Here is a 26,309-nt window from a genome sequence, read left to right on the forward strand (position 1 = left end):
CCACTCAGGGGAAATGTAATAAAATGGAGATTCAACAAAAACACGAGGACAGTACAGGGGATGTCCCAAATGTAGGACACCACTTAGGACATCTTGTTTAGTTAAACACTAAAGAACATTTTCCATTTTTGAGATTCAAAAAATAGAAGTAGAAACCAAAGACTAAATCTATGGATGTTTTCTAAAGCACTAGCTAATGTCCAGAGGCTCTTATAAATAATACAGGAAATGATTAGTGGTCAACAGTGAGCAGGGTTTGATGTATTAAACAAAGAGGAGCAGATATGAAAAAGGGAAAATGACACCAAGAGGACAAGATGATGTATAGGTGTGTAAAGAGTATGTGTGTGTGTGTGTGTGTGTGCGGTCAGCTGACATTCATTCATGCCAAGGCTAGAATATAATTAAACTGAGGATTGTCCCCATGCCCTGTTGTTGCTCTTTTTTCCAGTGCAGTGTCCGTTTGCCCGAGAGTTTAATTGCTTTCCTGGGTCTGAAAATGAATGTGCAAGCTTTATGGGTGAGAGACACCCTTAAAGACAGACAGACAGAGAAAGTGAGAGAGAGATAGCACCAATTTGCAGAATGACTACACTTATAAACGGCTGAAATAAGGTTAATTAATGATTGCTAATTATTCATAAACACCTTTGGAATAATTACACAGTTATAACACATACATAAAAAAGGGGCAACAGTGACCAGTCGCATGTCAAATGGTGAATGCGCAATCATTTACGGCTCAAATCATTTTGCAACAAGCATATCCTTATGATGAGCATTAAACAACAATGTGGCAAGCATTAAATACATTTAACATCACGTTAATAAAAAGGCTACAGTTATGTAGTGCTTGCCATATTGTGAGCAGACTTTTAACTTTGGTGCTTGCCAAATAGTGAGCTGAGTTATTACACAGATAAAACCCACATCAGTACCATGATACAAGAAGACTTATTTTGTACAAAGTCCATGATTAGGTTATAAACACCTTAAAACAGGACTGACCTGCTACATATGTGATAAAGCCGACAGGTGTAGAATAGGTTGACATAGAGGGATTCATAATAAGACTACCATTGTAAACAGTGTATGAAGGTTTTATTAAAAGTTACTTACACGGTAATATATAAGGTCTTGCTGATGACATTCTATTTTATCATCTCTATTAGTCAGTAAACTAAACTTTAGACTTCAGATCAGATTTCAAACATTCTTGAAACAGAACAGCTAAATTTTGCCACTAGGTGTTATAACACTTTAATAAAGATATGAAGGTGTTACTTACTAAATGATCTAAAGTCAACTTTTAGAAACAAACACACACAGAGAGAGAGAGAGAGAGAGAGAGAGAGAGAGAGAGAGAGAGAGAGAGAAGGAGTAAAGTGAGAGAGAAACTACAGTGAAAGAATGAATGAGAAAACAGAAGATGGATAGATAGAAGATGGAAGTTCATTCCAAGGTTACATTATAACAAGAACACTCAGTCATATATGAAATTATTTCTCTTATCATTATATACAGTACATTAGTGTTTAGAGGGTAATAATGATAATATTAATTGCCCAACTGACCTTGTTAAGGACGAGGAAACACACACACACACACACACACACACACACACACACACACACACACACATAAATATGCTCATTGGAACTCCTAGGCAATATGATATTTTACGTTTTTTTAGAGAAATATCAGAGTCTGATGTGACCATAAAAAATACATACCTGACTATATCTGTTACTGATATTTAAATATTCTGCTTTTAATGAACCTAGATTGAACTATATTGCCTAGAGCAAGCTGCCTCTGAGAGATTTAAGGTGCTTCAAAAGGTTCTTGGAGTAGTGAAATATATGAACTGCTACTGGTTCCATAAAGTTTCCCAATATGTTTAAACAGGTAAAGGACCTTAAGATTGAGTGATGGATTTTTAAACCTTTAAAAGGTTCTTCATATGCACACATTCCTTAAAGAATAATGATTCTTTACGGAACCAAAATGGTTCTACTATGGAATTGCTCAAAGCACCATTTGAAGCACTTTACATTTTTAAGAATGCAGATCAGATTTGAATCAGCCATTCACAATATAACAACTGTAAATGAACAATAACAACTGTAATGAATTGACAACAGCTGATCCAGATCATCTTAATCAGTAAACATTACATGGGATAAACAAACCCACAAAAATAAACAAAGTGTGGCAATAATAATAATAATAATAATAACAATGTGATGCAAAAACCTCTAAAATCCACCAATCCTGTGCAAGGCACTAGCACCATGCTGATATTTTAATGTGTGTTGTCTTTAATTTTCTGCACTGAGCAGCTTTTGGAAGAGGTTGTTTCCACGTATCAAAGACCTAGCACCAGAAGCATCCTTTTTCATTTCAAGAGATAAAATAAATAGAAAACTATGAGAAATGGTCATGTTAGAATGAATTGGGACCATTCTACACTTTACACCATAAATACCTGCTCAATGTGCATTTATAAAAAATATTAAGAAACTATGTACTCTTGTAACTATGTAAAGAAGATATGCACTCTTTAATAGATCACCATAGTATCTACACACTGTGGAAACTGACAGAACTTCTGCTGTACAGTCTATAGGCTGCGGATGTGTGTTTTTTTTTTCCTACTGCTGCATGTCTGCATTATTCCACCCTTTCATCACCGGCTGATCTGCACACACATGCACACAGACATATATGTATGCACGCACACACACACACACACACACACACACACACACACACACACCGCACACACACACATAACACAAATGTACACACATTCATATGCACTCTCCCACCCCCACAGACACACACCATTCATTTCTCCTTGAGGACACATGAGATCTGCTTTGATTTCAACAAGGAATGGGTTTCCAGTAGTAAAGCTGAGGTGTGTGTGTGTGTGTGTGTGTGTGTGTGTGTGTGTGTGTGTGTGTGTGTGTGTGTGTGTGTTGGTGATCTTTCCCCTGCTCCAAGACAAAAACGATTTTTCTGAGCGAATCAAATAACCACAGGGCAGTGATGTGGTCAAATCCTTGTGGAGCTGCTGCGGCTCTTTTGTAGTGACCTTAACATAGAAAATAATACAAGACTATATTGTGAAATACAGTACTATATTAAATTATGATTTTTATTTCTTTACTACAATATTAGGTGCAATGCAAAAAATTCTAAACTATACTGTAGAGTACCTTGTGTTGTATACTGTACTAAATTGTACTATACTATACTGTACTATACCATACTGTACTCTATCATACTGTACTATAATATAATGTAGTATCATACTATCATACATACTATACCTTACTATACTATACTATAATGTATTGTACTATACTATACTGTACTATTGCATACACCCTCAGAAAAAAAGGTATAGTAGAGGTAAAATATTGGTCACAAAAGGTACAAACTGTATAAATGTACATTTAAAGGTACAACAGTGTTTAAAAATCCAGTTTTGTTCCTTAAAGGTACATTACAATTTCTTCTCTGGAAGGAGAGAAATGTTTGTAATCTTTCTTTATAGAACTGTGTCATATAAGAAACATCGTCCTGGAGATGAAATTGCGCGTATGAAATCAACACAATTTTAAAATCTACAGATATAATAAATTAAGGTATAATAATGTTCCCTAATTAAAGGTACAAAAATGTGTCCTTGAGGGTACCACCACAGAGGCAAGAAAAGGTACCACCATAGCGACAAATTTTCTGACAGTGTATACTATACTGTACGCTAATGTACTATACTATACTATACTATACTATACTATACTATACTATACTATACTATACTGTGATGTGCCATACTACACTATTCCGTGCTATACCATACTATACTATACTATACTATGCTATACTATGGTATACTATACTGTACTGTACTGTACTATACTATACTATACTATACTATACTATACTATACTATACTATACTATACTATACTATAGGCTTTAAAAACTACACCAACCAAATCATCTACCAACCAAATCATACCTGCTCAGTGGTGGTGAGCACAATGTATTGTGTTAATAGCAACAAGATATTGTATTATACAATAACGTGTTTGGCCAAACATTCTTACAGAGCAGTTCATCAAGTACAAAAACATTTATACCCAGTGATCACCATCACAGTCCACAGCTCCAGACTACCTCCTGTATCAACATCAGCACAAGAACTGTGCTTCAGGAATTTCATGAAATGAATTTTTAAGGCAAAACAGCTTTACACAAGCCCAAACTCACAATATGCAATGCTAAGAGATGTCTGGAGTAATGTAAAGCATGCTGGAGTGTCCACTGAATATGGAATAGTGGAAAGATATTCTCTGGAGAGATGAAAGACACTTTTAATCAGCTTATACATACATATAAATATATGTACATGTACATGTCAGTGTGTATGCTTATAGGCAGTTATATAATGTCATTGACACATTAGGGGCCTGAACACGCACAAGAACCAACACATATTTACCCACACACTCTTTATATTCTATAGGATATGTGATGAAGCATTGAGATTGGGGACTAGTTATCCGTGCTCACACATTCCATTTACTCTCAGCACACAAATCATGCTGCATTCAATGGGGGGATGAATGGCACATGCACACACACACACACACACACACACACATACATTCTGTCTCTCTCACTCTCTTTGTTACTGATGGTGAATCCCAAACCCATCTTTCCATCCAAGCCCAAGCATCCTGCGGCAGAAAAGAGAGAAAAGACCAAAAAGAACAGAGAATAGAGAGAAAAGAAAGAAGGAGAGAAGAGGGAAAGAGAGAGTTGGGGAAAACAGGAGGGATATCCTCGTTTTTCCACTACAGAAATTCCACGGGGGATCTGCCTGACACGGCTATCCAGCGCATTAACCAGAGCATGCATTAAAGAAGGAGTGAAAGAGAGAATGGGAGGAAGAAAGAAGAAGAGGAGACTTCCGGCCCTCACTTCAAAGGGCCAGCGCTTCACAGCAATAACCCCTCCTCCAATGAGAGGGAGCTAATTCCAAATCCTCCGTTTAGCATCCGGCAGGGAGTCGTTCTTCTGAGGCGCACTACAGAAAATTTCCATTAAAAACAACAGCGGGCTGTGAGAGGCTGTTCTAATTCACTGCTAACACACTCGCCGCTCTTTAACTCCACCACTGAAGAGGAAAGAGCGGCCTTAGCTTCTTCATTTCACGCCCCAGTTTTACGGCAAGAAGCTGAAATGCGAGTTTATCTACTGTTTCTTGGGAAAATAAAATGGAAAATATACGTATCTTCCTGAGTGGGGATACTGATATTGAACAGACTCAGTGTAGCACAACCTTCCGTATAAAGGCATATATAAGCATTTTCATTGACCACTTTAAAAATAATGATAATAAAAAATCTGATGCACCACTCTCCAACTCGAAGTAACACTGATGCTGTTCTAATTACATACACACAGTCATTACACCCAAAAACAATCAAGAAAACCCCTCCCTCCATTTATAATTCACTCATAATGAAGACAATTAGTAGCCCCTGGGACAAATGACCTTTTAAAAACATTTGCTTTAGCCGATGGATCTTTATAGCGGCGGCCTAATGGAATTAACTGAAAAGAGCCTGACAAAAAAAGAAGGGGAGTGTGGGAAGCTGTATTACATCATTAGCTTTCCTTTTTACTGACTGTACAGCTCTTATAATGGAGTTTGCCTTGCATCTATTATTTATTATTTGCTGATTAAAAGAACAATACATCAAACAATACACCTAAATAATATCAGGACAATAGTAGTTGAGTAGTAGAGCTGGTGTAAAACAGCAACAGTGTGTGACCGATGACAGTCCGTGTAAAAACAAAAATCTTGAGGACAAAAGAGCTCAGCACCTTTGAGTTCAATGCATATTATAAGCTGAAGACAAGTTACATTTTATAGCATTTTCTCAGCCATTGGAACACTTATGTTATCTATGTGTTCTGAAGCAGAAAGAAATATTAGGAGTGCTGGCTTCCAGTTAGGGGGAAATAGGCCATCTCAAGTGCCCATACCTACACCCTTGGTTTCACTTGAAAGCAGTTTTCTCAGCCAGAGGATCCAAAATAAAGGCTTTTTATTGTTTTTTTAAAGATCCAACAGTTATTTTATTTTAAGTCACTATCTTAAGGTGACTATAAATATATCCTCCAAAAATAAAGCCCTGTTTTCCAGAGCTAGAGTCAAAGTGGATCAGCTAATACGTGGTGGAACTGACAGTCTTCATCTAAGAGATATTAATAAATGTCTTATTTATAGAACCCGCCAAAACCGATTCAGTACCAGTCTGATCTGAAATTTGTCAAAAAAAGAAAAATCCACAAGAGCTTGAGCAAGTCAGCTTAATGATGTCAAATATCTGAAAGCAGCTGCATATGATCACCACGGTGGGCTAACCTCCACTGCAGTTTACATTATTCCTTATGTCCAGTCACGGGTTAACACTTTAAGCTTGAACGTGTTTTAATGTAGAAGCCTGTCCACTTAAGGTGGTCTGAATAATTTACAGAGTGAGGAATGAGGCTCAGAGGGGGACGGTAGTTACTTCTGTAATAAGCTACAGGCTTGAGGCAGATGGGGAAAATGGTTCTAGATGGAAGCGCCCAGTTCACTTACCATCCCAAAGGCACTTAGCATTACTGCATTTAAAATGACTTAGAGAACACTCTGTGCTCCAGCTTTTCATTTAACTTCACTAAGTGCAGAAGTTTCTGAAGAAGTCTCAGTCTTTTTAGATGAAATCACATCAGGAAACAGGCTTGTAACTCACTCACTCATTCACATACTCATGTTTAAGAACTACTCCACAAGGGGCACTGTTCAGTGCTTCACCCCAATAAACACTCCAAGTCATGCTCAACGAGGTTTAAAAGAATGACACAGTTAATGCTGTAGAATTAAAATATCATAACCATAAAATGCTGTAGAATGACAGTTCTACTGTGGAACAATGGAACATGGGTGGAGTTTCCATGTTCTCCCCGTGTCTGCGTGGGTTTCTTCCGGGGTCTCTGGTCTCTTCCCACAGTGGAGGGTAGGTGAATTGGCTTCTCTAATAACAAAAATGTCCTGGTGTGTGAGTGAATGAGTGTGTATCTGAATGAATGTCTGTTTGTGTGAGTGAATGTGTGTGTGCCCAGATATGGATTGGTGCTCTGTCCTGGGTGAAACCCTAGTGCTCGATGAAGTCCTCCAGGTGGACGGTCGTTCCTGGTTGAGAGTACACTGTGCGCGTTTGGCTTGTCGCCAGTGTGTGTGTGGATTGAGTGTTCTGAGCGTTCTGAGCAGTGTGGATTGTAAAGCATCCTTTGGTGTAAGAAAGGCGCCAAAGTGTATATATCTAGATAGATAGATAGATAGATAGATAGATAGATAGATAGATAGATAGATAGATAGATAGATAGATAGATAGATAGATAGATAGAAAAGCAATTCTCAAAAGTGATGGAGCTCCATCCAACAAATTCCAAAGTGCTTTGTTCCAACATTTAGTATAAAGCCATTCCAGAAGAGTTGAAGCTGCTGCAAAGCGGGATCAACCCATTTTTAACTCACACTTGGCACAAGCAGTTGTCCAGTAACGTTTAGCCATGCTATGTATGTCATTATTAAATGCTGAGTTACTGGAATTTTTGACTTTCTATTGGATAAGAACATATGGTGGTACATTTCTACCAACATTTATTATATCTACATTTTCTTTTCAGAAGATTGGGTTTCAGCTTATCAAATATATTTACAGGAATATTTATCCACACCTCCAAACTACATTCTTTTACATTTAGTTCTTAAAGCAATGTCCTTATGTCCTTCTTCTCAGAAATGGCTTTGTATTGACTCTAAAAAAAAGAAAGAAAAGAAACATAATACTAACTGCATCATTGTCTTTATACTGAATAAACAAAGGGATGGTCTCTGACTTTTGCACATTACGTTACTTTTATAGTACATATAAATATGTCAATATTTGAGAAAAAAACGTAACATCAAAATTGTCCCCAAGGGTGAGCCAAGGCCACTTTGATTCAGAATCGAAAAAAATAAACAAATAAATAGGCAAGTAATCAAGTAAATAAATAGTGGTGAGTGCGGCAGAGAACAACAGCTCAACACGAGCTTTCAGCTTGTAAACGAATTAATGCCATAATCATGATTTCATGCACGGCGCTGGATTAATTCACTCGCTTAATTAAGACAGCAAACATAAGCACATACACTGAGTCAATGGATGGAAAATGGATTTTGGACGTGATTGTGGCCCTCAGAGAGACGGCTGAGAGCTTTTCTAGGACCTCTCTGAGGGGATGATTGGTGAATGGCGGGTGGGAGATGGGTGTTAATAAAACAAAAATATGATTTTTCATTCATCAATTCTTTCATAATCTATAACTGCTTCATCCAGTTCAGGGTTGTGTTGGATCTGGAGCCTATTCTGAATCATTGGAGCAAGGCAGGAACGCAGCCTGGATGGTCAAACTATGAAAAAACAATGTAGTTCAATGCACTGTAAAAATATAGAACAGAATATTTAAAGGCATGATCTACAATTGTGGAGAACCGCAGCTCTCTCGTTTGTTTGCGTTCAGAAGCTCTGTGTCTTTTATTTTTGGTTTTTATTTGCAGTTATTTTTTTTTCTAACTGCATTTGTTATTTAATGCACTACACGCTGAATTGCATCACCATTTATATTTGGCTTTAGGTTTAAAATCTTCCAGTCAAACTAGTGCCCTATCTGGGTTTAATAATTTTAATAACCTGTGAAATGCACTACTTGGGAGCACTGTGCTATTTGGGACACAACTCGAGATTGTCCTCCATTGTTGTTCTGCTGCGCTGCCTTTGCTGGCTGAGGTGAAAGCTCTAGACGCATGCGTACAGGCAAAAAGCAACATGAAACCTGATCTGGCCGTTTTCATGTTTGTGTTGCACACCCAGAGATCAGATCTAGCGCCATTGACTCAAATCTGATTTGACAAAAAGTGTCCACACAGCTCTGAAAAGACCAGACCTGAGCCCCCTTGTGGCAAAAATTCAGATTTCAGTCACTTCAGCCTGCTAATGTGAACGTTAGTAACCAAGCCCTGGTAGTCCGCAGATGATCCGTGTGAGAGAGAGCGAGAGGACAAAATCAAGCCTCATCTGAACAAATCCACAGCTGTTTCATGCTCGTTCTTCCACTGTGAGCAGAAAAACACAAAACCGTGGATCTGCAAGGATGTGAAGCAGTGAGGTGAGAAAAGAGACAGCGTAGGAGCAAGGATTCTGAGGTGTACTGGTCAGAGAACCCGAGCATCCGCATTACAGAATATGCTTGGGATTACTTTGATTAACAAATTAAATAAATACAAATAAAGATACTCTGAGGGCATTTCCATCAGATCTGAGGTCTTAATTAGTCAGGAATAATAACAGAGTTAAATAGTGCTCTGTCAAATTCTAATGGATAATTTCCATCAACTTGATGAGTGTTCTCAAGCCGTAGGAATCAGACTGTCCCAGACTGTATATGAATTGTCTACACTCACTGACCACATTATTAGAAATACCTTTCTCATCTTTTCACTTACCAACCAGCCATTCTAGCCTAACCTCTGTAGGTGTACAATTACAGACAGAGGCCCATCAGCCTCCCTCTCCTTTCATTCACATGAGAGGTTTCTGATAAAGTTGCCATTGAAAGCAAGTGTACCCCAGCAATATGCAATATTTCTGCTTTATGGATTGTTTGTAGTTATTTCATTGAGCTCCCTGCCACTGGTGGCACTCTTTTCTCAAAACATTTGTTAAAAACGGGAACAATAAATACTAGTGCAAGGACATTACACTGGAGAAATTTCTGCCAGTTCTAATCTTTTGAAACAGACTTAGGCTTAGGGTTAGTGACAGGGTTAAAATAACACTATATATTTTACCTAAAAATACCAGCTTCAAACATATTGTGATGGTTCACTACGCTGCTTTAGTGATGTCCTTCTTGGTTCAGCCATGCAGAAACTGTACTACGTAACTTTTAGAGGAGGATAATAAACAAACCTCCTCCCCCTTGATTTTAGCACAGTGCTGTAAAACTAAACTACATTAGGGAAAATAACTGTGCCATATTCTACATGAATAGTACATTTTTAAGTCAATTTGTGTGGACTTCTTACACACCACATCATCTCCAGTATTTAGGTTTTGGTGTTTTATTTTACACACTTCAATAATTAAATATTAACTGGAGATGAGAACACAATGTACCTCTTGATGTACATGATCCTACTAATGATAACATATAATCATTTCACTGCCCCTTCGGGAGGTCAGGGTCTTGTTTACACCTGTGGGAGAGGACGGAGTATGGAATGTAAGGAAGAGCAGACAGAAAGAGGGCTGTAGGAGAGAGATGAGGCTGTCAGAATGAGCAATGGTGATGTGGTTGGGGTGTAAACAGCGTAGGGTCCTGTCTTTATGGTCTTATGATGTAGTGGGTTATGCCCACGTTTCTACATCATAGACGTACGTGGAGATATCCATCAGGTTTGAGACAGAGCTGTCTGAAATGGCATGAGAATGAGAACAATCTTTTCAATTTGAGAGGATCTCCTTCAGCTATCTTAATTATTAATCAGAAAAGATAATAGAGTTATACAGGGCTCTGTTAAACTCTGATTATTTGCCCTGACGTGATGAGTGTTCTCAAGCCACAGAAATCAGACTGCTAAAGAGCAATTACACGAATCTCTTTTGTGTACACACATACTTCCTCTCACCAGCCAGTTGATTAGAAAACCCCCACCTTAGAAGCACTAGCCGTTTTATAAGCTCCACCTACTTTATAGGACCACTCTATCCATGGGTTGCCATCACGTGATTTATTCGTTTTGGCATGGGTGTCGTATTGGGGACCGATTGTCTGGTTTCAGAGCGCAGCACTAATGTAAACGGATGTGAAAGAAGAATATATTTATCGCATACACAGCTGCTCTCTTAGCTTTAGTAGTAAAAGACCCCACTTTGTTGCATAAAAAACACTGTTATTTTCTGTTAGCCATATTAGCATTTTCATCAAAGCATCTAATAAAAACAATTAGCATGTTAGACTCGAAGGCATTTCACTGCTCTTGTGACTCAATCTGTTCGAGTTAGTCATACACAGATCATACACAAGCTTCAGTACTTGTGTTTAAGAGACTACAGACACCAGCAATGTATTCTTTACTCTCATACTTTTCTTGTTGTTTATAAGGTAAACGTTCAGGCCAGGAACAGATTTCTGGCAGATTTCTTGACTGTCTCCTTTATTATTAAATTATTTATCTGATTTGGCTTAAACTTTAATAAAGTAGCTCTCCTTGTCTGAAAGCATGTGTGATCAGTGAGAGATATCGCTTTAATTTTAAGATCTAGATGGACTAAAAGTGTTGAAGGAAAGAATACAACCATTTTAACTTCACAGTTTTTGCTTGAGTTGTGTTTGTACGTGTAATGAATAAGTTTACCATGTGGCGTCCTCTATGTCCTGTGATGTCACCTGCAACCTGGATAAGCGTAGGCCTAAAGTTACAGACAGAAACACAAACCTCTCTCTCACCATTCAACTTTGGGGTTTCTAATAAAGTGGGCGCCGAATGTAAAACAGCATCAGCAGTGTGTTGGTCACTAACACTAATCCTAACCCAACACCCATACAACCCAATATTCAATCATTTACAAGTCAATATGCCCAATTTCCAGAGCTAGAGTGTTCATCCCTTCATCCACTTCAGCAGCTCAAGACACCAGAGACCTCTCCTAGAGGCACAAACATGTGCACGCTTGTCATGGATTTGTTCCTAACTTTGTATTCTTCTGACAGTCTTCTAGTCTTCACCTGAGACACCTATGATTTGCAAATCAATAAGTTCAGTTTCCACGGCTAGAGAGTCCACTCTGTCGTCCAGCTCAAAAGCTCGGGGCCCTGGAGGCTATGCAGACGGTAAGAGGGACAAATGCAACCCGACTGCTGCAGAAAGTTGAATTAGCGTGTGAGAGAGTGGCAGCACGGTGGAGTGTTTAAATTCCTAAGTGGATGCATTATAGAGGGCTCATGCATTTTGCATCAGGCAGCATGCAGCTGGAGAAGGGGCGAGTGCAAAAAGCTCCAGCGTCCAACACACACTCGCTTCCAGCTGCACAAACACCCTTCAACCCAGATTACACCTTACTTACTCTTGCATTCCTTCTCTTGCTTTTTTTGCTTTCCCAACTCTCCCTTTCTCACTCTTGCTCTTGCTCTCTCATTTCTCCGCTGTTGTTATCCCACCGCTTTGCTTTCTCTCTTTCCTTTCTTCCCCCCGTGGGATCTAGATGCGTGCATCTCATTCATCTTAATTATCACCGAATTGACAGACTTATCTAACCTGCCGCTAGTTGAGCTAACACTAAAGCAATGTCACCCCTCTTGGCCTGTCAGTTGATTCACGGATGACGGAATCTGTTGCAAAAACTTGTTACAAAAAACACACACACAAGCAGACTGGAAAATTTGCAAACCCACAGTGGGTAGACATCACAGTGCAAGAGCTTTAAAAAGCACTAATAACAAGAACATGTCGCCCTGTTCAAAAAGGATTTTGGGTCAGTGCTTCTGAGGGATGGGGCCACAATTTTGACCACTCCTGACTGGCATCATACCCTTCCCCTGCATTGCTGCCGTGTGACCTCTGGACTGCTGGGCTACAATCATGGACAGGTGAATGGAGAATTCACTTCATATTGAAGAAATGTTTGTAGAAATCTGAAGAGAGACTGATGTTTTTATTTAAAGCTTAGGAAAGTATACAATGTACAATCTCTAAGAATTAGTACATATCCTAATAAAATGAGCACTCCAGTTATTCTGATGATTTAATGTGATTTAGTGTTCACTTAATGAACTCCCCTTCCTCTGGTGGTGCTGAATTCATCAAATTCATGCAAATTCTCTGATGAAGAACTACAATAATGGTATAAACTCATAAAAAAGTTTCATTTTATACTTAAAATTATACTTAGTATGTACATATACATTGTATGACTGCCAACAGATTGTACAAATCCTGGGAATGCCCTTATAGTAAAATAACATTATTATAAAATAACTTGTTCTAAGAGTACACTCTGATTGGCGGAAAAGCATTCTACTCATATTTATTACAATAACTGTTAATTACACTTTCCACCAGTTAATACAACTCACTTTGTGTCGTGGATGGCATCAGTGCCTTTGATTTTATTTGTGTCCTTTACCTTTAATAAAAGCAAAACAACACTTGAGGTCGTTATCGCATATGACATCACCACCCTGATGTGACACGGCCACACTCCTTCTCATGCTCTGTTGTTAAATTATAAAATGAATGGGTTTATTACATCACTGACTTATGTATGTTTGCAACATTTATTACATAGCTATTACAGTTTATTACAATTTTGGTGATGTTATTACTGCTCTAGGTTCTAGAGTTGATGATATCTTAGATCTGGTTGCACCTTTCTCTGCAAACATCAGAGAACACCTTATCACTTAGTTCGATTTGTTGTAAAGTTGTTTATAGAACTCATACTTTTACTTGCGTAAGCATTTGTTTTAATTCATATAAACAGAAATTATTCAGTAAAACTAGCAGAAAATGGCATATTTAAGTTTTTAAAGATGTATTAATCAAATATAATCTGGCCAACTATCCCACCATTGCCTTAAATAAAGAGCCTTTATTGAACCACAATGTTCAGCAAAGCTGTCATTTTCATTGCAAGACCTGGCAACTCCACACTGCTCTGGACAGCATCCCAAACTAAAAGAGATGAATGTTCAAGGTTTAGAGCATCCACTCCTGTGGACATATCCTGTCAGGGGGCTTGATTTATTGCCCCGTTGCCTCATAATTAATGGAGGTATGAGTAAATTAGATTAGCTTCTGTGTCTTGACGAACGCGACCACCCGGGTCTCCAACTTTAATTTCCTCACTTGTATTTTCATTAGCGATAGATTAGCCATAGAAGGTGTGAGGGTTTGCTTGGCTGACTGCATAGAAATGGACCTTTAGTGGGTCAACTTCCATCCTGTGGGATATAGGTGAACGCCACTGCCTTTAACCTATGTCTACACCCACTATAAAGATTATTACTAAACATATACAGTTCTTACAACTACTTCTCACTTCATCAACTCTTTTCCATTATTGGTCACATTCTGGCCACTGTTAACCTGATGTTATTAGGGTGGAGGACCATTCGTAACCAAGACGTTGGCACTGGGTAGAGAGGTTTAAACAGTGTAACTATGTTCTCAGGAGTGATGGACCTTCATTCAATACCTCTGGGATGGGCTGGTGTGCCAGAACTAACTATTCAACAGCAGTACCAGACCTCACTAATGCTCCTGAGGCTAAAAGCCATTAAATTCTCACAGAAACATTCCAACATAGAGTGTAAAGGCTTCTTGGAATAGCAGATGCTGTTATTACAGCAATGTGGGCCAAACTCCCACCCAATTCAGTGTTAAAGTCTGATCATATACATCAGTGCCCTCTTAAAAATAAAGGTGCTACAAAGGGTCCTTTGAGCAATGCCATATATGAATTATTATTTTGTTTCATAAAGCACCATTTTTCTAATAACTCTCAAATTGCTAAAGAACTTTTACATCAAGCAAGTTTTCTTTAAACATTTACAAGTTTCTTTACACTCATACATCTCTTTAACAACTCCAAAACCAAAAGTAGTTCTTTTATACCATCCCTCAAAGAACCCTTTGTAGCACTATTATTATTAAGAACGTGGGTTGAGGGTGGTCCAAAATATATTCAACCAACTGTGTGGCTTTGTTCCAGTAACCGCTGCTGTGCAGGTTATACATTTATTTAGCTATTTATTTATTTAGATATCTGTCTATCTGACCCTACGTTTTGAAGCATAGGACCCTAATTTCATCAGTCAATGAATCAGTCATCTTAGACACCACAAAGTCCTAAGGGTTGAGTTTAAAACTTTGTTCCCACAGTTCTGGCGTTTCCATGTTTGTACAACTCCGTTTTAGTCTCAAGTCCCTTGTTCTCAGAATCACTGTAATGAGCTACACACAGGACACTAAAGTGAATCCTAAATGCCAACACCAGCCAAAAAGGTCAGGAGGCTGGGTCATGTGTTCATGTCTGGCTAAAGCTGGCCAAAGCCATCCATGTACTGCAGAGATGAGGTCAGCTGACCCCAGCACTAGACCGTGTTATGACTCAATCTCCTGTGGTCAAAAAGATTTCTTCCTCCTAGATAAATGTCAATAATACACTATGATATCACAGCATATAGAGTGACATGACCCAATATGGCACATAATACACAAGTGGAAATGAAGCCCCATAGTATTACACTTACTGTAAAGTGTGACAACATGTTTGCAATAGACATTAATAACAATAACAGAACAACTGCACAAATACCACAGCATTTTAAATTGTCATAACCATTTAACTCCTCAAATAATTATTTTTTATAATATGTATTTAAATTCAAAAATTTAATTAAAAAGTACTATTGTTATTGATGACATACATTCTATTGAATATAAACTAATTCCTCACAGTGGTACTTACCTGTACTTATGTCAATAAAGATTATCTCTTTGACCAACCATTTCAATTACTGCTTTAAATTTTTCCAAAAGGAATTAATTAGCTTTTGTCATTTTATGTTATTGTTGCACGCCTCATTACCGCTTGTTCAACCACAGCATTATTCACTCCAAATGTATGCCTGTATGTATAAAATACAATCCAATATAATCCAACATGCAATCCACCATGCACATACAGTGGTACAAATTGTGCCTACATGTTATTTTGCCTTTTCATTTCAATAGTTACATGTCTCTGGACCCCAAAATAATGCCATTTTCAACCCCACCAATATTTAACGCAAAGGTATGTCTATCCAAATCAATACAATCCAATAAATCCTCCAGCACTTAGAGATGATGTAAAGTGTGCTTATTATGCCATTTCTTATTTATTGTTGCATACTGTCAGACTCAGGATTTAATCCCTCTAATATCCCACCCTGAGTTATGTCCTTGCACAATAGCATAAGAATCAGTAAAGTGCAACAAACCATCTACCAATACACAATGTAAATTATGCATCGGCACGTTTATCTCTTGTTATATACCCACAGACCCCTGTTCAATCTTTAGTTTTCATACCAAAATATAATGCAAAATATTTCTGTTTTTTTTTTTTTTTGCTTTGCCAAGGTCACCCAGACTCTCAAGAAAAAGTCTTATTCATCTCCACCAATATACAACATGACGTATGCCCTTCCAAATACAATTCAAAGCACCAGTCCAATAAATAAATAAATAAATAAATAAAATCAATACAGTCCAAAATATCCTCACACTAGCACACCTTCATGTAAATTATGCCGTTTAGATAAAGTTGTTTGCCATTTTTCCATGGTTTTATTCAGTTAGACTTGCTGTTCAAATCCATCAAAATTCAACCCAAAGCTACACCCTTTCACCATACTATACATATCAATACCATCCACTACACAACACATTGAGCAACAACATTATCCATGTTGCCATTTCATTGTGATGGCTGTATGCCTGCTCATCCCCAGCAAAGTTTGAACCAAAGAAATGGCCTTAACCAATACAAATCAGTGCAGTTCAGTATTCGCCCCAATGTTACAATGCTTCAATTATTAACACTATTAACACTATTAACACTAAAGGCTTTCCAAGACTAAACTCTTAAAGCCATGTATCGAAGGTGTCCAGAGTGATTAAGCTCAGCCCAACAGTGTAAATTGTTAGCAAAGCATCAACATTCCCAATGAAAATGTTGTTATTAGTCCAAAATCTGAGAAAATGTGTTTTCTATACAAGCCTGACCTAAAAATTCACCCTCTGTAATCAATTCTGACACCTTGAAAAGCTTAATAGAATTCACTTCATTCTCAAGCTTATTTTTAGCTTTTTTTTCACACAGCTCTCTCCTGCTGTGCTTGAGGTGGCTCCAGATATTTTTACTTCAGTGCAAACAGCCTTCTTAATATAACCCAGCTTTAATAAGGGAAGATAAAGATATTCTGTGTTGTAGTAAAGGTGTAATAAATGGCTAATAAGAGATAAAATGTTAAAATGCCCTACATTTCAATGGCAGTATTTTAAAAATATTAAAAGCTACCTGTGACACTACCTATAATATGCTTAGTAAGAGGCTGAAACTGTATCAAATCCATGACATACACTAATGTCATACTTTTAATGGAAGTTCCACTGGGAATTGGTGAGAAAATTTCAGCACCGCTTTCATGCTATGTCTTGGCAAAACATAAGGGGGCACTATGGTAGGAATTTCTCATTTGAGGAGAAGGACCTCAAAATGAAAAATGGAAAACTTCATCGTATATGACCTTGGTCCCGTTTTTCATGGTTCTCAACTCTCATCAGGAGAGTCACTTTGGAAGCATCTCTGCATTAGAGCCATTGAAACATATAGCCATTGAGCACATGATCTGCGACATCTCCCCTCCTTTCTCCCAAATGGATGGCGACCGCATCTTGAGTTTGAGGCAGAAAACAAATCAAGACAAGCAAGAAACCCAAGATCTCTGTGAACCATTAAACCAGTGGAGACAGTCTATCAATTGGTGGATTTGTAGCACAGCAAATACAAAAATACACATGTGTAGGATCACAGTGTTTTAGGAAAAAGGCAGGGAAGCCCCACAAACCATTATTCTCCTCGATTTGAGGGTCTTTTTTTTTTTTTAATGGAGTTGAGGGAAAAGAGACTCCAGGCAAAATGCCACCACAAAGCCACAGCATCTATCATTATCCAATAACGAAGAGAATAGCCTCGCCAACACAGCCACCTGCTCTTCCTTTCTCTCATTCCATCATTTCACCTGGGCAGTTCCCTCTTTTTCTTCACTTTTTGCACATCACTAGAGATCAGTTCATTCCAAGCTGGACCGAAAGAGACGAGCAGTAAAACAGATCAGTCTGATCTGTCTCAAAACTTCTGGAGAAAAGATTTTCTTAGGCTTTGATCATGCAGCAACCATACGGATGGTTTTTGATAAAGTGTGACCAAGACACGGCCACTTCAAACGCTTGTTCACCCCATGCAAGACCACCCACAATCGTTTCCCATTTGGCCCATATGAGGTTGCACTTAAAATAGATAAGCATTAAACTTAGATGTAATTACATTGTTACATTGTTGTAATCGTAATTCACAAAATCAAGGTTGTAATATTCTTATTTTATAATACTCACCATTACTCTTATAAATGCATTATACAATGTAGACTTTATGGATTAATATTAATATAAAACTTTATGTCATATAATACAAAGCTTTATAAGCGCCTTATAACACTTCATAACTGTTTAACAAACAGGAACACACACTCTTGCCAAGAGGTACCTTCAGAAGCCGGACAGAAGGCAGGAAGGCAGCATGGCACAGTTTCCGGATGGTCCAGTTGAGGGGCCGTGGAGCATCCACCTGGTTTGCTGTGGCTCCCGGCCGGACATTCCCAGCGTCTGGGAAGGGGCCCCACATCGGGGCAGAGGGGTGCGGTCAGCGTCCGGCCAAATCCCAGGTTCCCAGCGCCACTCAGCTCAAGGAGCATGACCCCTCACCAGGAATCCTGAATCCTGTATCCCGAATCCGGACGGGAAAGCACGCAAGTGGCCCCCCACCCCCCAACCCCCCCAGTGATAACGCAAGCCTGTTTTTTTTTTTTTGTTTTTGTTTTTGTTTTGTTTTTTTGCTTGATCCCTGGTCCTCTGGACCCTGGCCCCTGGCCCCTAATGTCCTGACCCCTCCTCCCCCTCCCCAAGGAAAGATCCACAGAGCAATCCGGAGATGTGGAGCAAGTGCGGAGTCCCGGAGCAGTGATGGATTCTGGACAAGAGCCGCCGCGGATCCACAGGCAATGGGAGAGCGAGCGCACCAGAGTGAGAGAGAGAGAAAGAGAGAGAAAGAGAGAGAGGGAGAGGGAGGGGGAGGGACGAACAGAGAGCAAGAGAGAGATAGAGTGAGAATGAGAGGGATAGAGCAAGAATGAGAGAGAGAGTGAGAGAGAGAGAGAGAAGAGAGAGAGAGAGAGAGAGAGAGAGAGAGAGAGAGAGAGAGAGAGGGAAGCCAGGGAGCAGCGCAGCGCAAAGACTCCAAAAAAGAAGAGCAAGGGAAAGATTCAAAGGAAAAAGGTATAAACAGAAACAGAATTGAAGAAGGGAAAGAGAGAAACAGAAAGGAAAACTGGAGAGAGCAAAGGAAGGATGGAGAGAAAAAAGAGAAAGAGACAGAATGAAAAGAGATGAAGAGATGAAAGGAGAGAGAAGCACAGGAGCAACTCTAATGTAGAGAAAAGCAGTCTCCAAGAACTGAGAGCGAGAGAGGGATGCCAAGGAAAGAGGAACACAGAAAAGAAACAAGAGAGAGAGAATGAGAGAGAGAGAGAGGGAGAGAGAGAGAGAGAGAGAGAGAGAGGGAGAGAGAGAGAGAGAGAGAGAGAGAGTGAGAGAGAGAAGCAAGGGGAACAGCTCTAATGTAGAGCAATACAGTGCAAAAGAGAGAGAGAGCGAGAGAGAGATGCACAGAAAGGAGAGATAGATGGAGGGAAGGAATGCAAATGATAGCGATAGAGAAGAAGAAGAAGACGAAGATGAAGACATAAGGAAAAAACATGGCATGAGAGAAGGAAAGCAGACGAGGGAACTGATGAGAAAATTAGAGCAGCAACAAATGAGAAGGAGAATACAGTGATAAAACAGAATGAGAGGGTGGGGGATGGACAGAGAGAGGAAGGAGTGAGAGACGGATGAGGAGGAATGTAGCGAGGGGATCCGAAAGAGAAGAAAAAGAACACGCATAATCTGAGTTGCAACTTTCCGGAAAACGACCGCTCTGCCTTCTGCCTGGTCCAGGAAACACCACAGAAATACATTCATTTTGGTTTCTCTCCTTGCTCTTTTTTTATTATTATTTTTTCCTTCTCTCTATCTATTTCTGTACCTTTTTCTCATTCTGTTCTTTCATGCTCCCTATTTCTTTCTCTATACTTTGCTCTCTCTATGTACTGAGATTCATCTCTCTCTCTCTCTCTCTCTCTCTCTCTCTCTCTCTCTCACTCTCTCTGTGGTGCTTTCGCTCTCCCATCTTTTCTTTTCCTATCTTTCTTTTTTTCCCACCTCCCATGCTCTCTCTCTCTCTCTCTCTCTCTCTCTCACTCATCTGCCCATATTTGCGTGCTTTCTCTCTCTCTCTCTCTCTCTCTCTCTCTCTCTCTCTCTCTCTCTCTCTCTCTCTCTCTCTCTCCATCCTTGCAATTACTGTTTCTTTCGCTCTATTATTGTTTCTCTTTTTCTATCTCTCTTGCATCTCGCTTTTTATCTGTTGCTCTCTTTCTCTCTCTCTCTCTCTCTCTCTCTCTCTCTCTCTCTCTTTCTGTCTCTCTCTCTTTCTGTCTCTGTGGTCACAGATGTTTTCTCCCACCTCTGGGTCTTTGAGGTCACAGATAAAAGGATAAAAGGACGAGAAAAAGACTCTCCCCCTTCTCCCCACCTTTCACAATTCTCCCTCCACCTGTTCAGTCTCTCTCTCTCTCTCTCTCTCTCACTCTCTCTCTCTCTGATCTCCCACTATCCCACTATGCCCTATTCTAAGTCCCCCTCCCCTCATCCCTCTCAAACACAGTGCCGCATTGCCGGCTTCCACCTGCTCAATGTTTCATCAGACTGGACCATTCACCGGTCACTAACACTCGAGAGAAATGACCTCTCAGTTTTGGATTCATGATGTTTTATTAATGTATTTAAAAGGTGTTATGCTTTTATGTTACACGTCGAGGCATGAATAACTTCTTATGTTGTATTATGTTTGTTTTAAGACTTAACAGTAGCTTCTGACTACAGTAAATAGCACTTTATAAACAAGAGCATATGATTCATAACAGCAAGTTTCATCATGCATTATAATATAATATATCTGTTGATATGAACATAGTGAATGGTATAATCCAGCAGAAAAACATGTATATGAACACATAGGATCATAGGAAATTTGACACCTGATATGATTTCACACACACACACACACACACTGGTTTCATTATGCGCATAATTGTAATAATTAATTCCAGGTGGATAATGTATATAATGCATTGTGAATATATTCATAAAGACTTATAGATACAGAATTCACGGGAAGTATTACCAGGAGAGAGAGAGAGAGAGAGAGAGAGAGAGAGAGAGAGAGAGAGAGAGAGAGAGAGAGCCTTATTACACTTCCTAGTGTATTCACTTCATGTTTTGTTTCATATAAGGGTGTAAATACAAATTAACAATACACACAACAGCAATGTAATCACTGCTTAAATGCTCAGTGTTAAAGAACAATTTCCCCTCTTTGCAAATAGGTTGTTACACATAGCAACACTATGTAACAGTAAGAGGTTAAGACATGCTGAACCCACTTAAATATGCATAATTAAACATTAATAACAATGTTAGACTGATATATGTGTAATTACACTAGCTGTAATACCATAATCTATTTGTAAGAGTGAATAATTATGCAATTGCACAGTTCTTACATTTGTTGGTAATGTGTAATGGGATTTATGTCATGTAATGGTAGTTATAACAATCTAAAGTGGGCCCAAAATGAACCAATTTATAGTTTGTCTGTTTGTCATTCTTTATAGTTCAGTGGATGTTTGTCATTTGTTTGTCGTTTGTTGTTCCCTTTGTTTTTATTGCAACTATTAGTGCCATTGTATTGGCTCTCATGTTTTTAATTGGTTTGGCAATAGCGCATGGAAAATGGAAATCAGCCATTGAAGAGAGAGAGAGAGAGAGAGAGAGAGAGAGAGAGAGAGAGAGGATGAAGCATGAGAAATGGGAACGAGAATAACAGTAAGGAAAGTAAAAGAAGCAGAGGACTGAGAGAGATAGAGAAAGGAAACGGAAAAGGAAAGTGGAGAAAGGAAAAAGAGTAATAGAAAGAGAAAAGGAGAAAAGACATATGGACAATCTGAGAGAGAGAAGAGAGCATGCAATGATGGGCAGATGGGAAAGAAAGAGAGAGAGAGAGAGAGAGAGAGAGAAAGGAGACAATGGAAAAAAGAGAGAAAGCTTTGTAAAGAGATACATAGAATTTGATGGACAAACTGTGAGAGACAGAGAAGATGGAACCAAGAAAGAGAAAGAGAAAGACTGAGAATGAGAAAGAGCACAAGCTTCAGTTCAAATGAGATAGAGAGCAAGGCTGCAATAGAGAGCACGGAAGGAGGGAGAGAGAAATAAGATCGGAGAGCAGTAGAGAGTGAGAAAGAGCGAGGGAGTATGAAAAGCAGCAGAGGGCGTAATGCAGTGTTATACACTAGAGAGAGCACTGTCTCTGTCTCTTACACACAAACACACACACACACACACAACACCACCACATGTGCCACGTGAGCCTTCCTCACGCTCCTCTTCCTCGCGCTCCCCCTTGGACAAAAAGTGTCACACATGTCTTGAAGTCGGGTTGCTATGGCAACTTCAGTTTACTCAGCATCCACTGGGGCTGTGGGATGCTCCTATAGAGCAGGTATGATGCCTTCATCCTTTCCATTTTAATTTGTCAATCCACCTTAAATGGTGAAGCAATTCCAGTGAAAACAGTACTCGTGTTTTCCAGGTTCTTATTGAATTCTTCAGTCCACCTTAATCGGCACAGACGCAAGCGTGAATCATCCAAACACAGCTCAAGTTGGTTTCTTCATTCATTTATTAATTCCACCCAAAGTACTTCTATTATCCCTATTCATCTAAATTGTGTGAGTCTTCCAAAGCCCAAGCCCAAGTTGTGTTTCTAATTTAAATCTCTTTAATCAGAGTTTTCATTCCACCTGAAGTGGTGTCAGAGCAGCTAGAAGGCTTCTAAATAAATGAAATCTTCTTCTTATAAAGCTACAGCCACTACCTTGTAATGAACAAACATTAATATGTATATATATATATATTCACTCCACCTTAAATGGTGCAGTTGGCTCAGCTGCCTGCAAACAAAGTTTCACCAGCTCTGTACTTAAATGTCCATTCCACCTTAAATGGTGCAGCAATTACATTCTCATGCCCGGGGCCTCAGTGGTCACAATGTAACTGCTGCTATATTTAAGGTGGAGTGGAAAATTTGAATAAGAAGCTGGCAAATGAGCTAACTTTCAGCCTCATGACCTCCAATAAGATTTGATTTCACCCTCTAATGCACACACACGCATACACACGCACACACACTTACATTCACACACACACACAGCCGCAAGGCTGGTTGAGTCACAGGTGCATCAGGATGAAGCAGTGTTATAAATGTTAATGCTAATGTGAAATGTCATCATAAAGGTTAATTCTGCTTATTTTCTTGCATAATTTTACATTGTAAACCTCTATTATTTAAATATTACGCTAATGATATGTTCTATTTGAATTTAAAAGTCGCTCCTGAAGTACCAAAAAAACTACTTTTATAAATTTTATCACCTTAGAAACATGAATCAAAGCTAAGCTTCTGCTCTCTCCTTATTCATATGCTGCATATATAAGAAAAGTTTACTGTGTGCTGTGTGTGACATCTTCAGCAGTAAATCTAACAGACAACAAATGGAATGTTATTCTTTCATGACTGGTCTGTGCTGCTGTTTAAAGAAACGATGAAGATGTTTCACTCCAGTGAACCTGAGACAGGTTGAAAACCATGTTAATGAATTACTGAAAGTAATTAATCCATTCTGACGAAGCTCATATTGTTCATTCATATTTATAAGTGCATGCACTTTTTAAGCAGGAAAGTCTAGACCTCAGGCTCTTGGCTTTTTGAAACCAATACTAAATAGTTGTATTTATCTGCAAAAGCATTTTAAATCAGTGATACTATTCTTCTAAAATTTAAATTGCACAATCAATGCACAAATTGCAGCTGATGTTTGAGAGAATGTGTGTGTGTGTGTTTGGGGGGGGGGGGGGGTGCGTGTATGTGTGTGTGTGTGAGGCTCTGTGTTTTTGTGAGTGATGGTGAAGTGCTCCGCTGGAATGAGTGTGTTTGTGTGTGTGTGTCAGACTCCGGTTTTGTGAGTGATGGTGAGGAGCTGAACTGAAATGTGTGTCTCTCTGTGTGTGTGTGTGTGTGTGTGTGTGTGTGTGTGTGTGTGTGTGCGCGCGTAAGTGATGGTGAAGTGCAGTGTTTCTCTGAGCCGATGGACTGAGTGACGGAGTTTCTCTCTCGGGGGCTCGGGTTTGATTCAGGAGAAGAATTCCCCTGACAGTTATTGGCATGTCTGTGCATGCAAACGGACAAAGGGACTACTAACTTATTCATTTATTCACAGCTGTGTGTGTGTGTGTGTGTGTGTATGTACGTGTGTATAAAATTATGACCACCTCGTTGTTTCTACACTCACTGTCCATTCTCTGAATTCCACAGTCCATAGGAGCACTTTGTAGTTCCACAATTACAGACTGTAGTCCACCTGTTTCTCTGCATATTTCTAATCCCCACTTCACCCTGTCCTTCAATGGTCAGCCCTGTCATGACATTACGAAAGCAGAGCAACACATGGACACCAGACTGTAATTGTAGAACTAGCTACAATGTGGAGCACATGGCTCTTTGTCGTTGTTGTCTCCGCCCTAGTCCTGTCTTTGCTCCACTCTCTCATCAGTATCATCTGTGTCCCCTTCGTAATCCTGCCCCCTCGTTATATGTTTCAGGTGTTCTTGTGTGTATTTAAGTTCCTTTGTGTCTGCATTTCTTGGTTGGACATTTATTTCCTTGTGCTTTGTGTGCTCGTTTGGTTTTGTCTGTTTGTATCTCTCTCTTGTCTCTTGTCTGTTTAGCACTCCCTGTCTTTGTCTAAGGTCCTCAGTTAAAGTATATGTATCTGTCTCTCTAGGCTAGGTCTCTCTGTATCTGTCTCTGAAATCTAGGTTTCTCTGTATCTGTCTCTCTAGGTCTCTCTGTATCTGTCTCTCTAGGCTAGGTCTCTCAGTATCTCTCTAGTCTAGGTCTCTCTGTATCTGTCTCTCTAGGCTAGGTCTCTCAGTGTCTCTCTAGTCTAGGTCTCTTTGTATCTGTCTCTCTAGTCTAGGTCTCTCTGTATCTGTCTCTCTAGGCTAGGTCTCTCTGTAGTCTAGGTCTCTCTGCATCTGTCACTGAAATCTAGTTTTCTTTGTATCTGTCTCTCTACACTCTAAAAAGAACCAACTTAATTGAATTGCTTCAATTGGTAACAAGTAATTCAATTAAGTTTATCCAACTTAATTTTTTAAGTTTTTGAAAATTGAACTTAAAAAATTAAGTTGGATAAACTTAATTGAATTACTTGTTACCAATTGAAGCAATTCAATTAAGTTGGATCAACTGTTCTCTTTTTAGAGTGTAGTCTAGGTCTCTCTGTATCTGTCTCTCTAGGCTAGGTCTCTCTGTATCTGTCTCTCTAGTCTAGGTCTCTCTGCATCTGTCACTGAAATCTAGTTTTCTTTGTATCTGTCTCTCTAGTCTAGGTCTCTCCGTATCTGTCTCTCTAGTCTAGGTCTCTCCGTATCTGTCTCTCTAGTCTAGGTCTCTCTGTATCTGTCTCTCTAGTCTAGGTCTCTCTGTATCTGTCTCTCTAGTCTAGGTCTCTCTGTATCTGTCTCTCTAGCCTAGGTCTCTCCGTATCTGTCTCTCTAGTCTAGGTCTCTCCGTATCTGTCTCTCTAGTCTAGGTCTCTCCGTATCTGTCTCTCTAGTCTAGGTTTTCCCAATGTATTTTAACATTTTCCCTGTATTTCAAAATGACAAATGTGTATTAAAATTACAAGAATAAACTGTTTAATTAAATGTGTTTAACCAAAAAAAAAATGCTTAGAAATACATTAAATATCTGTTTTTAAACAAATTTCAGCTTTCAATTTGAACAAGACTAACCGTAAAAATAAATGAATTCTTCTTGACAAAAAATTTTCGGTTGTTTTACAAAAGGTTAAATTACTTTTGTTGCGGAGATATCACTGTAAAATACCCTACATAAAAACACTGTTAATAATACATTCAGTATGCAGCCTTAATTTTAAATCCCCTGTTGAATATCGAGTCTAGTCATACCGCCAAAACAGCTCCAAAGCAAGGATCCTACAAGAGCCCTGAAGGTGTCCTGTGGTGTCTGACGCCAAGAGGTTAGGAGCAGATCCTTTTAGTCATATATGTTT

At 39.1% G+C, this 26,309-nt stretch overlaps 1 protein-coding gene across 5 annotated transcripts in view; it reads right to left on the reverse strand.

Moving 5' to 3' along the window:
* Positions 1–26,309, reverse strand: part of LOC136676308 (transient receptor potential cation channel subfamily M member 3-like) — a 245,408-nt gene that overhangs the window by 159,830 nt on the left and 59,269 nt on the right. For 4 of the 5 annotated variants that reach the window (XM_066653205.1, XM_066653204.1, XM_066653203.1 and 1 more), the window contains exon 1: positions 18,500–18,643. The exons of the other annotated variant lie outside the window; for it this stretch is intronic. In XM_066653205.1, coding sequence (XP_066509302.1) covers positions 18,500–18,637 — 138 coding nt within the window. In that variant the 5' untranslated portion in view covers positions 18,638–18,643. Of the gene's footprint in view, positions 1–18,499; positions 18,644–26,309 lie in introns of those variants that run through there. 5 annotated transcript variants of the gene reach the window in all.

Source organism: Hoplias malabaricus, chromosome X2 (genome assembly GCF_029633855.1).
Source record: "Hoplias malabaricus isolate fHopMal1 chromosome X2, fHopMal1.hap1, whole genome shotgun sequence".
NCBI lineage: Eukaryota > Metazoa > Chordata > Actinopteri > Characiformes > Erythrinidae > Hoplias > Hoplias malabaricus.